The sequence below is a fragment of the Xiphophorus hellerii genome, chromosome 7 (genome assembly GCF_003331165.1).
Source record: "Xiphophorus hellerii strain 12219 chromosome 7, Xiphophorus_hellerii-4.1, whole genome shotgun sequence".
NCBI classification, from domain to species: Eukaryota; Metazoa; Chordata; class Actinopteri; order Cyprinodontiformes; family Poeciliidae; genus Xiphophorus; species Xiphophorus hellerii.
In genome coordinates, this window is record NC_045678.1 from 16,257,430 (window position 1) to 16,270,948 (window position 13,519).

The 13,519-nt window shown below is 36.4% G+C and overlaps 1 protein-coding gene across 2 annotated transcripts in view; it reads left to right on the top strand.

The window, feature by feature from the left end:
* Positions 1-8,130, top strand: part of hs6st3b (heparan sulfate 6-O-sulfotransferase 3b) — a 77,607-nt gene extending 69,477 nt beyond the window's left edge. Inside the window, exons 2-3 of one of the 2 annotated variants that reach the window (XM_032568557.1) lie at positions 1,110-1,865; positions 4,016-8,130. In XM_032568557.1, the coding sequence (XP_032424448.1) occupies positions 1,110-1,865; position 4,016 (757 nt within the window). In that variant the 3' untranslated portion in view covers positions 4,017-8,130. Of the gene's footprint in view, positions 1-1,109 lie in introns of both variants that reach the window. The other variant, XM_032568556.1, reaches the window with a different exon arrangement.
* Positions 8,131-13,519: the final 5,389 nt, after the last annotated feature.

A 13,519-nucleotide genomic window follows, 5' to 3' on the forward strand; every position in this document is an offset into this window, starting at 1 on the left:
AAATTGTATTGTTTTGAGTTGCTGACAAAGTTTGAACTAAACTGGTTGTCAGGAGAAGGTTTATCTAGAAGTTATTTTCATAGTCTTTGTGCTTCCATAAGGTAATTTATACTTTTGTTGCATGTAGAAACTCCTGGAAACATCTTCTTCCTGGATCTGTCCAAATGTGTACATACTTAATGTGCAATACGAATCTAACAAATAATGTAAAAACATCACAAAACTTCATTTTTTAAATTTCCTATTGACAATATTTTTAGTAAATTTTGATTTGGAATTATTGTCTTCAGGGAAACTGAAGTGGCTGAGTAGATGACAGTTTTTCCACCCAGATTTTATGACATCTGACCTCATCTTTGAAAAGCTTACTGTGTTCTTCCTGATGGGGAGTTGAGCGCTTTGAGGTCGAGTACATGTAAGTTGACGGGGCCATCGGTCTTTAGATTTGTTGTGACCTGTGAGTTGTTTACCTACTCAGCCATCATGTGAGTTATTGTGGTCACCTGAATGCCGGGGATAGTAAAGAGTCTGAACTGAAGAAACTTTTTAGATGAGGATTGAAATATTAAATCCTTAGCTATTAAAAACGTAATCTCAGGTTCTATTATCTTAATGACTTTAAACTTGATTGTCGGCCATATTTCGTAGTTTAACTTTGTAAATAGACAAGTCACTTTTACTGTGACTTTGCTGCTGTCTGTCAGCTAAGCGTGTTACGGATTTGTGGCACAAAAGCTCAGACCTCATTAAATTTTAACGATGTTTTGGAAATAGTCGGGGCAGTTTTTCTTACTTTCCTCTATGGTTGTGAATTACAACTATGCCTTGATATGCAATTATTTCCTGTGTTGGCAGGTTGGAGCAATGTGTGGAATGAAAACAGTTCTTGCTCACTTTTTGTGAATTCAATGCTCGGGTCAATTTCCAAGGGCAACATGTAGACTCCAGCTATAATCATCTAATTAGTGAGAGTTTGAGTTTTCCAATTAGCATTCAACCTTGAAGTTTCATACAGAGACAAAACTCACCATCTGTCAGCACAATGCAGGGCAGCTCTCTGTGATGGTGATGCACTCACAGCCCTCTAACTGTGTTTGTTTTGGCTGCAGGAACTTCTACTACATCACCATGCTGCGAGACCCAGTATCCCGCTACCTGAGTGAGTGGAAACATGTCCAGAGAGGAGCTACATGGAAGACGGCTCTCCATATGTGCGATGGACGCTCACCCACCCAGGACGAGCTGCCCACCTGCTACAGCGGTGACGACTGGTCCGGTGTCACCCTGAAAGACTTCATGAACTGTCAGTCAAACCTGGCCAACAACCGCCAAGTCCGCATGCTGGCTGACCTGAGCCTGGTGGGCTGCTACAACATGTCCTCAATGAACGAGAGCCAGCGCAACCACATCCTTTTGAGCAGCGCCATGAGCAACCTGAAGAACATGGCTTTCTACGGTCTGACTGAGTTCCAGCGCAAGACGCAATACCTGTTTGAGCGGACGTTCAGCCTGCGCTTCATCTCCGCCTTCACGCAGATCAACAGCACGCGGGCGGCCAACGTGGACCTGAGTGAGGCCGTGCGCAGGCGCATCGAGGAGCTCAACTTCCTGGATGTTCAGCTGTACGAGTATGCAAAGGACCTGTTCCTCCAACGGTTCCAGTACACCCGGCAGAGGGAGCACCAAGAGGTGCGATTGAAGAGGCGCGAGGAGAGACGCTGGTTGAGGGAGCAAAGGGACCAGGGCAGACCATGGCCGTCCAAACACAAAGGAAGCGGGAAGGGAGATGGAGACGTATTTGAGAAGGAAACTGAAAACGACCTGCCCACCACCACTGAGGACTATACAAGCCAAGTGGCACGTTGGTGAGGCTTCATCTAACAGAGAGCTGCAACAGACTCTCTTGTACATCTTAAGAGTCTCTTTGTTCTTCACCATTGTTCTGTCTTATGCATTTATCTGTTTTGTTTGGTATGGGAGCTTTGTTTCTTTTAGAAAGAAAATGCATTCTTTTTGTCTCTGAGAGCCTTTAGTGTCTTAAATTTATAAAAGCTGTTCATAAATTGTCTCATTTAACTACTGCCTTAGTTTTACTTTGCAAAATGATAGAGTAAACAAAAAGAAAATCCTGACTGCATTGATTTTAATATCCACAAAAAGGTTATGAATATGTTTGAAGTTATTATTGGTGTTCGAACTGTTTTCACTCCAGTGACTTTATATTTTTGAGTAAGAGTTCCAGACATCATAAATAGATGGAGATGCCTTGAGCATGAGTTTTTAATGCGTTACAAACACAAAGTGGAATATGTGAATTTATCAGAGAGCAGCAGAGCATTTCTTGAATCTGATCTTCACTGCCCAGATTTGTCCAAACAACTGGTGAGTCGACCAACAATTGAAATTTAACAATAAGCTGGTAGATAGAAAGGGGGGAGGAAAATTGCAGCTCAAGTTGGGTCTGTGTGTGGCTTTCTCTTGTTTCACTTTATTTTATGTTGCCCATAAAAAAATTAACAGTATTTGTTATAATTTAGAACACTCAAGGAAATTGGAATATTTTCAACAATACAAATGACAGAAATCAGAGATGTCCCAATCAGGGCATTTTCAATTGAGAGGTATCAGAGATTGTGACTGAACTCAACTAGTAAATTCTGCCTATGATTTTATCAGCCCTAAGTGAGCCTCCAGCAGCAATTTTCAGAAGTTTCTTTTTAAATTTATGCTCTCCTTTATATGTGCACGGCTTGCAAAGCTTTAATGCTATACACATTGTTTTGTTCTAAACGAATTTGAGTTTTCCCTACTAATCTAGGTCGGTTTTGCCCCCCACAATGACTTTCAGAGTGAATGACAGAATATACGGGCCACTGCAGCTTCCTGTTTCTCTGGTCCTGACCTACATGTGTGCTCAGCTGTCGGGGCAGAAAAAAAACAAAACCTTGGAGAACTATTCTTTTAATTTCATGACCCTCAAAGAAAAATGACAGTTAATGAAAAAATATAACTTTTTCAGTCCAGTTGTCCTTTTTTTGCCTCATGATTAATAGAATCTGCATTGAAATTGTATGAGTGATATCAAAGCAGGGTAAACATGCTAGCATAAGCCTAGATCTGCAGCAAACTGCTGCACACGCACATTTAAAGGAGGAAGATTGCGATTAGTGAGCTAGTTAAGTGGGATACAATCCCACTTAATATGTAGTGCTGCTTATGTAGCACTGTGATGATATGTAGTGCTGCTTGTTGGTCATTCAATCCCTTGCTATTTTGCAACTGTGTAGCTTTGGTTATGTTTTTCTGGATACAAAACATATTGAACCAACACTGATAGGGGACCATAAAGTAAAAGCTACCGAGTTTTTGAGAAAATTCATGCCTTTCACAAGCAGCAGTCTAGACTAGGTGCCCACTGATCAGATATGAGCAAATGCCTATTCTTATATGACTTCTCATTTTGGCAGCAAATAAAAATCTTGATTTTTATTTGATTTTTATTGATAACAGAAATCCTATTTTATCTGAAAGTCTTAAAGGCCGTGCATGGTCAGGTTGACGTGCTGAATTCTGTTCTCAATGCAGCGTCATTTTGTCCTCAGCCTCATGTCGTCCATTATTTGCCACAACCGCCCTGACAAATCTTTCACCCCCTAACTATTGTGTGATTGGTCAGAATTTTATGGTTGTGTTTGTTTATGCAGAAAACAGTTCCAAATACTAACCATCCTAAAGCAGGTTTTTAAGTCAGAGAGCAGAATGGATAGTTGAGAGAAGCAATTGTCAGAGACGGTGAGAAAGTACTGCATGTACCAAAACATATTCCAGGCGGAGTTTAGTGACCAAAACACTAAACTCCCCCTGCTCAGTTTTCTGGTCCATCGCAGCCGGCGAACATCCCAGCGATGCCTTCTGTTCTTCTTTAGCTTTTGACAATATGGACAATAAAATGAAATGTTTTAACTCATCAATGATTATTTCCTCCGCTTCTGTTTACTTTACTGTTTTTAACCAGACATACGACAAAACACCAGGACGTGTAGCTGATGCAGCGGGAGGGGTATCACAGGAGCTCATTTCAGTGTATCTTGTGGATCTTGAATGGTCTCTGCAAAAACGGATGTCCCACCTTCACAGATGTCAACCACGTGACCGGACTTCGACTGTTTGACCATACTGGGCCCTTTAATTAAATAACAGATGGTTGCGTGTCTCAGAAACACAGTATATTTAGAACTGCAGAGAGTTTCAGAATATAAATTTTGCACTTTAATAAGCTCTGGCTGATTTAATAAAAATCTCTTCTGAGTCACTGAAGTCAACATGTCTTTCTTGAATAATTTTCTGACCACCAGTATTTTGGTACTGGATCTTTTTGAATTTGGAAATCCTAACTCCAAAATTGACATATTTCTGACATTTCTTTCTTATACTTTTTTGATGTGACTTTAGTGAGAGTCACATCATAAAAGGCATAAAAAGGCTCTTTCAGGGATCTGATCCAAGTTCTGTCACTCAAAATATTGCCCATTTTCATCTACTTGCAGAAAAGGCAAACTAAACAATTCAGACAAAAGATGTACTGTTTTGGGTCTAATGTTTTTTTAAAGACAATATTGTTTGCATGTACCAAATTATTCAAAAATGTGTATGCCAATTTTTTTGCTGTTATTTTCAAACAGTTTTCTAATGCACAGTATGTGGTATCTTACTAACAGAATAACTTCTGTCTGGTCCATGCATGTTTTTGTAATTTGATGTTCACTATGAATGCAGGAATGATTCTTATTGAATCATTCAGGTTCATAAACAAAACAAAACAAACAAAAAAACAGCCCTACCAGTAAAGATGGTAGGGGTGTTTTACTCACAATTTAGTAAAACTGACATTTTTTTAAAGCACTTATCGTCATCCCAACTTATCAACATTTTAGATTAGCATTTTTCTTCTGGTCCATCTGTTTATTTTGTGGTTAATAAGAAATTGGACTACTTTTGAGGGATACAGAAGAAACCTCCAATAGCCACAGTGTACATTCATTGATGGCCAGAAAAATGGAGCAAAAAATCTGCCTATTATTTATTTATTTATTTATTTTTTTGGCATATTTGTTTTTAACATCTACACATATAAGAAAAATTAAACCAAAATTAAATGTTTACCTGTTTTTGATCACTAAATAATAAAAATTTGCTTCATTTTGTTGTATTTTGGATTTTAAAATTAAAATAATATAAACACTTTTGGTGAGAACATCCAGTTGCCAAGAAATGCACAGATCTATTCTCTACCTGTAACTTTTGTCAAGCGTTGTATTTGTTGTGAAAAAGAAAAAAAACAAACAATTAAATGGTACAAGAGTGGTAAGCTCGTTCTTTTTGGCAGAGTTGATAGGTATTTGATAAACAATGAATGTGATGAGTTGGGTAAATGTTGGTGGTATGTGGCCTGACTGGGAATGAGATGATCAGTATTCAGTTGTCATGCCCCTCCCCTGTCACACTGGCTGCTTCTTACATATTTGTAGAGCTGACGGCGTCTGTGCTGTGGGCACCGAGATCGCTCTGATGGAAGCAGAGAGCCAGAACTCAAAGACAAAGCCTGAGAGAAGATGGTTGAAGAAAATAAAACATTTCTGTCACTTCTTTGTGCCTGATAGTTTCCGGCCCCTCAAAGCTTGTTTTTATCTGCTTCAAAAGGCTTTAGTGGCCTTTGTGCTTTTATGTGTCTTATCTCATGCTCACTCACAGCTCATGCATATAAAATTAAATGTATGCTAAATGTCAGCTCAGATATCTGCTGCTATTATGTTAATGCAATTTGTCACGTTTTTTTTTTCTTCCTGATTGCACTTTCTCATGAAATACCTCATGTTGCACCGTTTTGCTTAATCTCGCTCCATCTTGTCTGAATGATTCATTGAGTCGTTGCAGAGCATGTGTTGAATGAATATTTTGTCAGCTAATGGGAAGGCGTACATGTATATGCACCTGCTGGTATGGAAGCACTTACATCAGCATCGGGTAAAAAGAGGAGGAAGTGTGTTGCACATTCTGAATACTCACTCAAGTGTTTCAAGTGTAGCTCACAACATTATAGGACAGTTCTGTGCATGAAGAATGCATGCCATTTTTAAATGGCATGCATTTAAAACTCAGAGGCATTATTCTTTTGAGATAGACTTTAAATATTTCTGTCAGTTAGCAGGATACAGACTTGTTTTCCTGTCTTTGAAAAAAATAGGAAAACAATTTATCTCTGCAAAAAACAGTCAAAGCAGTTTCTTTCTTTCTTTTTTGGTAAAATGGTTACTTTTAAACTTTAAAGCGTCACTGTGCAGAATCTAGAGCTATCTTGTGGTAGACCTGCAGGGGAATATCCCATTGCCTGAGTGAGGATAAAGTCGTCTACATGCCCAAGTGCAATAATGTTGGAAAAGAAAGTGGACAAAAGTTTAAATTTCTGGAGCATGTCTGATTTGTTCACATGGTGCTACAGAAAAGCATGACGATGCAGGACTAACACGAGATAGGATGAGTCAAAATCATGTGTTCTGCCAGCTAAAACATTTGTGAAGACTGATAATCAGCAGTCTACCACTTGTGAATTTTCCCTCCAAATTCATATTATTGTATATGTGTTGTATTGTTCTGAAGTTTACAGACGGTTTTAATCTGATAAAATAAGCTTGTTGAGGTCAACATATGTGGGAATCACCTTACTGAGGAAAAGTTATGATATCTTTGATGATACTTTAGCTGAAATAACTTGATTCTTTCTCTGCCATCAGTCTGAGAAAGGTTTGACACACTCCTTTCTTTCAGCTGTTTCAGAGTGTCTAACATATTTCAAGTTTGGGTCTTTGTCTATATTCTCCCTGATAAAGCCTCAGCCTTGCCTTCATGTTTTTCTTAGAGAGCAAATGTTTCCTCACTTTACATCCCACGAAAGTTAAATTGGTACAGTCTCCTTTTGATTCATAGAAACATGAGTAAGAGTCTTCTGTAGGTCCAGTTACAATATTTTTGAAAACATGTATTTTGGCATCTTACAGTCTGAACTTGCTCTGATAACCAAACCTCTGCATGTTGGCAGTCGTTTTCATTGTCTTCACTTGTAGAAAGTTTCATAGGGAAGTCACAGGACAACAGAACAAAACATAGTAAAAACCAAAACCTACATTTATCTCTAAAAGGTTTTAACAAAAACTGGAGTAGATATATATAAAAAAAGCTGCCATTGTCTAATGGAAACTTTTTATGATTATCAAGAAGTCCGGACAGCTATTGCTCCAGACTACTTTAATAAATGTAAAGAAAATCTGCTTCCTTTAAATAAATTAAGTGTGTAAAGAAACTGCTCAAAATTCTTACCCAGGACTGTAGTTCTGTTTTTGTTTGTGTCAGGCAGTTTGTGGGGCTCTTGGCTTACTTTCTGCCAAAACGACATGCAGCCTCTCTGGCATAACGCCTCAAGGACATCCTCCTCAAGCAGCCAGTCAGAATGACATTTTATTAGTCTGTGATTATTTTTGCTTGCAGGAAACTGATGGCTGATAAGCAAGAAATCAATGTTTGCCAATGGATCTCTGATGCTCCAACACACCATGCATATATGTATATAAGTGTGTTCATGGGAACCAAAAGCTAAAAATGAAAACACTTATTCAGTCAATAAACATTTGGTGTCTTTTATACAAGATCTTTTTTCTGTTACCATCATAAAACCACAGCATGATGTTGAATTTGCTGTATGTCACTTCCGTGGCTTTTGCAAATTATACCTTGAATGATTTCTTTTAATAAGAGAAATGTAAGTCACAAAATGATGTAAATAAAGTCATAAAGAGAAGCAGATGTGAGACATGTCACTCTGTAGGGAGGGTTTAATGAAGTTGTACTGCCACTCCATGAAAGCGAATCTCCCTGATGGTCTGATTTATCTGTTTAATTTAAAGGATTTTAACTGCTGCTGAGGAATGGCTTTGTCTGACTGTAATTGGTTACATCTCAAGAGAGATTTCTCTCTGTTTTATCTGTACATAATAAAGCCTTGCGATGAAAAGAAGTATAAAAGCATTTTTGTGAATTTATTCTGCCTCTTTTTCCTGTCGGAAAATAAAAGGAAAAGAATAACGTCGTTTTGGTTCTCTATGGAAGAACAGCGTGCACTAAACAGCCGTGTTATTATGAAATGTTTGACAATGAAAGTTCTTAAACTTGGTCATATTTTGTCACACCACAATCACAAACGTTATGGTATTTGACTTGTATTTTATGTGATAGATGTAGTAGCAGAAAGTAGAGAATAATTGTGAAGTAGAAGAAAAATAACAGATGGCTTACAAAAGGGTTTACATGTAAAAATGTGGAAAACACATGTATTAAGCAACCGTTACTTTGATTTCCAGAAATAACAGATTAGACCAAATTTAAACTTTTGGAATCCTCACAAACTGCTATGTGTGTCAGAAAACTAATACCATAAGTATATAGTATTAGTTTTTATATTGTCATATTGACACATAGTGGTAGCATCATCATAATGTGGGAATACTTTTCTTCGAAATGAACTGCAGCTAAATACAGTGAAAATCCTGCAAGAAAAGGATTATGATATATCAAATAGTACTTATTTGTCACAATCATCAATTCAAAGTTCAAATCTACATCTAGCCACAAATTATTATCCAGACTTGAAAACTGATGATAGAGACATATGATGACAGCTGTAACTGTGGCAGAAGTTGAATCTGGAAGAGTCAGAACAAATACACACCACACTTTTCAGATTTTTCTAAATCATCTTCCTTACACCATGAAGGTTTATCATATAAAATCCTGATAAAATACAGTGCAGTTGCAAATGTATACTGTCAAAATGGCACGATTAATTTTATTAGTCAGTGTCCAGACTGTACATTTCTATGAAGCATAAGCAAGGTAATCTCTGTATCTCATTTGAATTTCTCCAACATGATATTTGACAGGAAATATTGCCTTCTAGAGATTATTTCTCAATAATCTAAATTAAAACACACTGAGCAAAATCCTGTTGATACATAGATCTACAGTGTGTTCTTGTATGAAGAAATTCTGCTTTTCCAACGCTGAAGACACAGAAGCTCCTTCACATGCCCCATTATACATAGTTAGTCCCTCTGCCTTTGCTGACTTGGCTTAATATGTTCTGAAACACAGTATATATTCCAGGTTAGTCTCCAACATGCTCAGCTTTCTGCTTTCCTTCAGGTTAAATGGCTAGAACTGCCAGCTCAGCATGTCTGCTGGTGACTGCGGCAACGTTTTTTTGTTTGTTTTCGTCCAGATGGCATCACCTTGTCAGTGACAGTTACAGTCAAGGATTAACCTTAGGAAGTGTATAAGCACTTAAAAACTATGTGGCTAAGCTGTTCATATTGATATTGTTTTTCTTGTATTTTATGATATTCCCAAAAATGAGGATTTAATTTTAGATAGAGAAATTATATTAGCTTTATGTGGAAAAACTTTCACATTTTGCTGTGCTATTAGTGAGTGATGAAAATAAGTATTTAAAAAATCCAAAAAAGAAAATGTATTAGTTTATTCCAAATTTACCTGAACTCCACATTGTTTCTCTCAGGATCGGTGGATTTATTTTAATCATTGGTTAATACTATGTAAATCCCATAATAACCCCAGTCAATCCAAGTTTTATCATCCCAGAAGAGTTAAAATTACACTGACTACAGATCTAATTGCACTACTAATCCACAGTAATTTTATCCAAGGTTTTTGTTTTGCAAAGTAACAATCCTGAACTTTGCAGGATTGGAAGGTTCAGGATTGAAATGAGGATATTAGGGGGGGTGGGGTTCCCGGCACCTTGGTGCATTTCTCCAAGTACAATTATCATAACTTAGTTCAACTTTAGTTACTTGTGCACATCACATTAACTGTTTCTCAATCATTCTAAGAAACTGCAAATGTGTTTGCACATCCATCAAATGTTTCCACACATTTCTCTACTGCTTTTGGAGATTCTCATTTGCTTTTGTCATTTCCATCAAACGTCCAACAATGCTTATGAACGCTGACTCAACCATTAAAGTCCTCGTTTTAATGGTTGAGTCAAAAATGTCCGTTTTGCAATAGCTGTGTAAATTGTATCTAGAGCTGAACATTTTCAGGTAGTGTCACCAAAATCTGATTATATTGCCCTGGAAAATACAGAGTATAATGTCAAAAAACATGTTCAAGCAATTTGCTCATTTTGTTCATAAACATGATGCCAGGATTTCTATTTTGCTGACATTAATGTTGTCATCAACATGAATTGTTAGTGAGGAATGGACTGAGCAGACTACATGCTTTTGCCAATTAGCAATCAGGTTTTGGACTTTAATTGGTTTGAGAAATGCTCTAGCTGTTGTGCAAAAGTTAAGACTGATGTGAGAAATGCACCAAAGCGCCCGGAAAAAGTTATAACGGAGAATGTAAACGATGAAATCATAGTTAAGATATGACTGCCATCTTGTGGCCAAATATGGTAAATGCTGCTAATCTGTTCTAATCTTTTCTTTTCTAATCTCTTCTATAATAGTCAAATAATAACTAAAGACACATACTAGATCTTATTTACTTAAGTAGTTTAGTAGTCATACAACTATAAATGATAATAAATTTTAGAGAATTTAAAAATTAATTTTAAAGTGCATTTCAGCAACAAGGCAGTTCAGTCTTTAGGTGATAAAAACACAAAAATACAAAGTCATAAAAGACACCACACAGTCAACAACTGAGAAAACCAGAAAACATTATACATTTTGTCAAGTACCATCGTCAAATATGTTGGTCATTGTTTGATTTATTATGGTTCAAAAGCAACGCTGAACAGGCGGAGTTTTAGTCTAAATGTAAAGGAATTCAGCATTTCAGCAGTTTAACAGTTTTCTGGAAGTTTGTTCTTGATTTGTGGTGCATAGAAGCTCCTAGAATTTAAGTTTATTTCCATTTTGTGCATATAAACTCTGGCGAAAACAAATCTTTTTATGCCAACTAATAGAGAGGACTAAACATACAGTATGAGTTCATTTAATTTTCTCTTTAATTGAAAGGAGTTGTGTTTGTTTTCACATAAGTTTAATAGCAGATGTTGGAGATTAAACACATAGATACAGATGTACCAATGTATGAATAATGGTCCAAACAGGAACCCAAACCTTTGGGGTAACAGTAATATTTAATTTTCAAAACATAAAAGTGGATCCACAAAAATGCCTTATTAATAGCTTTATTTTAGAAGACTTTAATTCAAGCTCCACAGTAGTGCAGCTATGCTCAAAACCAACAAAAGACCAAATCGGGAAAACGTGAACAACAATCAGTGATAAGGTCAAATGAATGAAAGCATAGGCTGCTGCTTTCTCTTTGTTTTTATATCTGATTCACTTTGACAGTGACATTTTCCTCAAAGGGAGCAATATGGTGACCTTTCTTTGTGGCACTCAGTGCCACATTTCCAGTTTGAGATCTGTCACTGTGACAGATCAGATAAAGCTCCTCTGTGGCCTCGAGAGGCCTGAAAAAAGCAAAGGAAGGAGAAAATAGTGGTGACTGTTTCAGTTTGTGACAAGGGATGTAAACTCTGTGAAGCCAACTTTTATGTGAGAAAAACAATATTCCAACACAATTCCGCAACACTAGTTTTTTTTAAACCAGGCTCAGTTAATAATTCAAGATGTTATATGTAAAAAAAAAAAGATGATACATTTTTTAAATAGGTAAAGTTGCTAAAAACATACTCAGATAAGAGTAGTACTATTTCAGCAACATATTTTTACTCAAGTAAAAGTAGAAAGTAATCATTCAAACAATTACCCAAGTAGGACTAAAATGTGTTCAGTAAAAATTCAACTTGTGTACCGAGTACTGTTCTGGTCAGATTTAAGAAGAAAGAAGAAACAAATCTCAGTTTTTCACAAAATAAAACATTTGACAACAGTTAACGTAAGCATGTGTAGAATAAATAAACTGTTAGCAGTATGCTTATTTCACCTCCAACAGTCTCAACAGACAGAAAATAACATCAGAACAATGAAGCTTGTTTACAACCCAAAAGTTTTACCAGATGTGCTTATGTGTCTGATGCATTCTGGTTTACAACGTTCTTGTTTGTCATTCTGTTAAGTAACTCGAGCAAGAAAATGTACTCAACTAAGAGCAAAAGTAAATAGTATGCAACTGTAAAATTCCTGCTAGAAGAATATTCTTTTTAAAAATATTCTCAAATTAATTTACCCAAGTATAGATACCTAGTTACTATCCACAATTAAGCATTTATCTAAAAACATTAAATATTTTATTTTGTTGCAAAGTGGGACATAGAGACAGCAAACATCTTGGTTTAGAGTCTTCAAAGCATTTTAATGACATAGTAGAAAGCAATTGTTACTAATATTCTACCTAATGAAACCCAGGAAAGATTGGAGTATATATAAGATTTTACCCCAATTTTTTTCTGATAACTCAACACTTGAAATCCAGTGTGGCCAACTGTCTTTAGTAAAAATAGTACTTTGTGTAATATAGTCTTAATATTAATTCAGTTGTTCTTTGACAGCCTCAGAGATTTGTTCAGATCACAGGACACCAACGTTATGGAGGGTCTTCTGGTCAGAAAAGACCAAAAAATGTGCTTTATGGCCTACACTGAAACGCCATGTGCAATTGACTGCATGTGCCCAATGGATAACAATACCAATAATATGCCATAATTTTAACACTTTTATTTGTGGATAAAAACTTAAAAAACTATGTCTACTTTATTCATCGTTAAGTAACATTGTGACCGCTTATCATACGAAATTCCTTTTGAAATACAAAAATTAAACAAAATGCGTAAAATTTCAAGAATTATAAATTCTTTGCAAGTACTGATCTGTATGCCAGTCGGTGTAGTACTGCTGATTAATTAACAAAACTGCTTGTCAGCTAGTCTTTTCGAGGTCTCGACATTTTGTCATTTTAAATACGATCTGCTCTCTAGGAATCTGGGAGAAAAGCAACGTTGGTCAGTTGTACAGTTAACATATACAGTAGTATCAGGTAAATAAAATAGTGATTGGAGGCAATTCAAGCCTCTGCACAATACAGTGATATTTTTGCATTTTATGAGAAAATATTGCTCCTCCTCTGTGTCTGCCTATCTCCTGCCTGCATGATCCTATCTGGGCTAGCTTCTATGTTATTTGACCTTGAGCGTATAGCTGCAGTGGTGCATTCTGCTGCTGATTTATTAGCTTCTGACTACAGCTGCACAAATTAAAAGTTTTTAACAAAAATAATTATCAAGAAGTCAACCATATATTCGTTTATATTAAAATATGAACACGTTTACTTCTTTTTTCCCACAAAACAATTGTGAATCATTTGGTGCAATTGTAATTTACGTGTTTTCTAAATCAAATATTACATTTCTTAATGAGTTGTTTATATGTGTGCATGTAATAGTGTTTACATAAAGTAATCTAAAAAA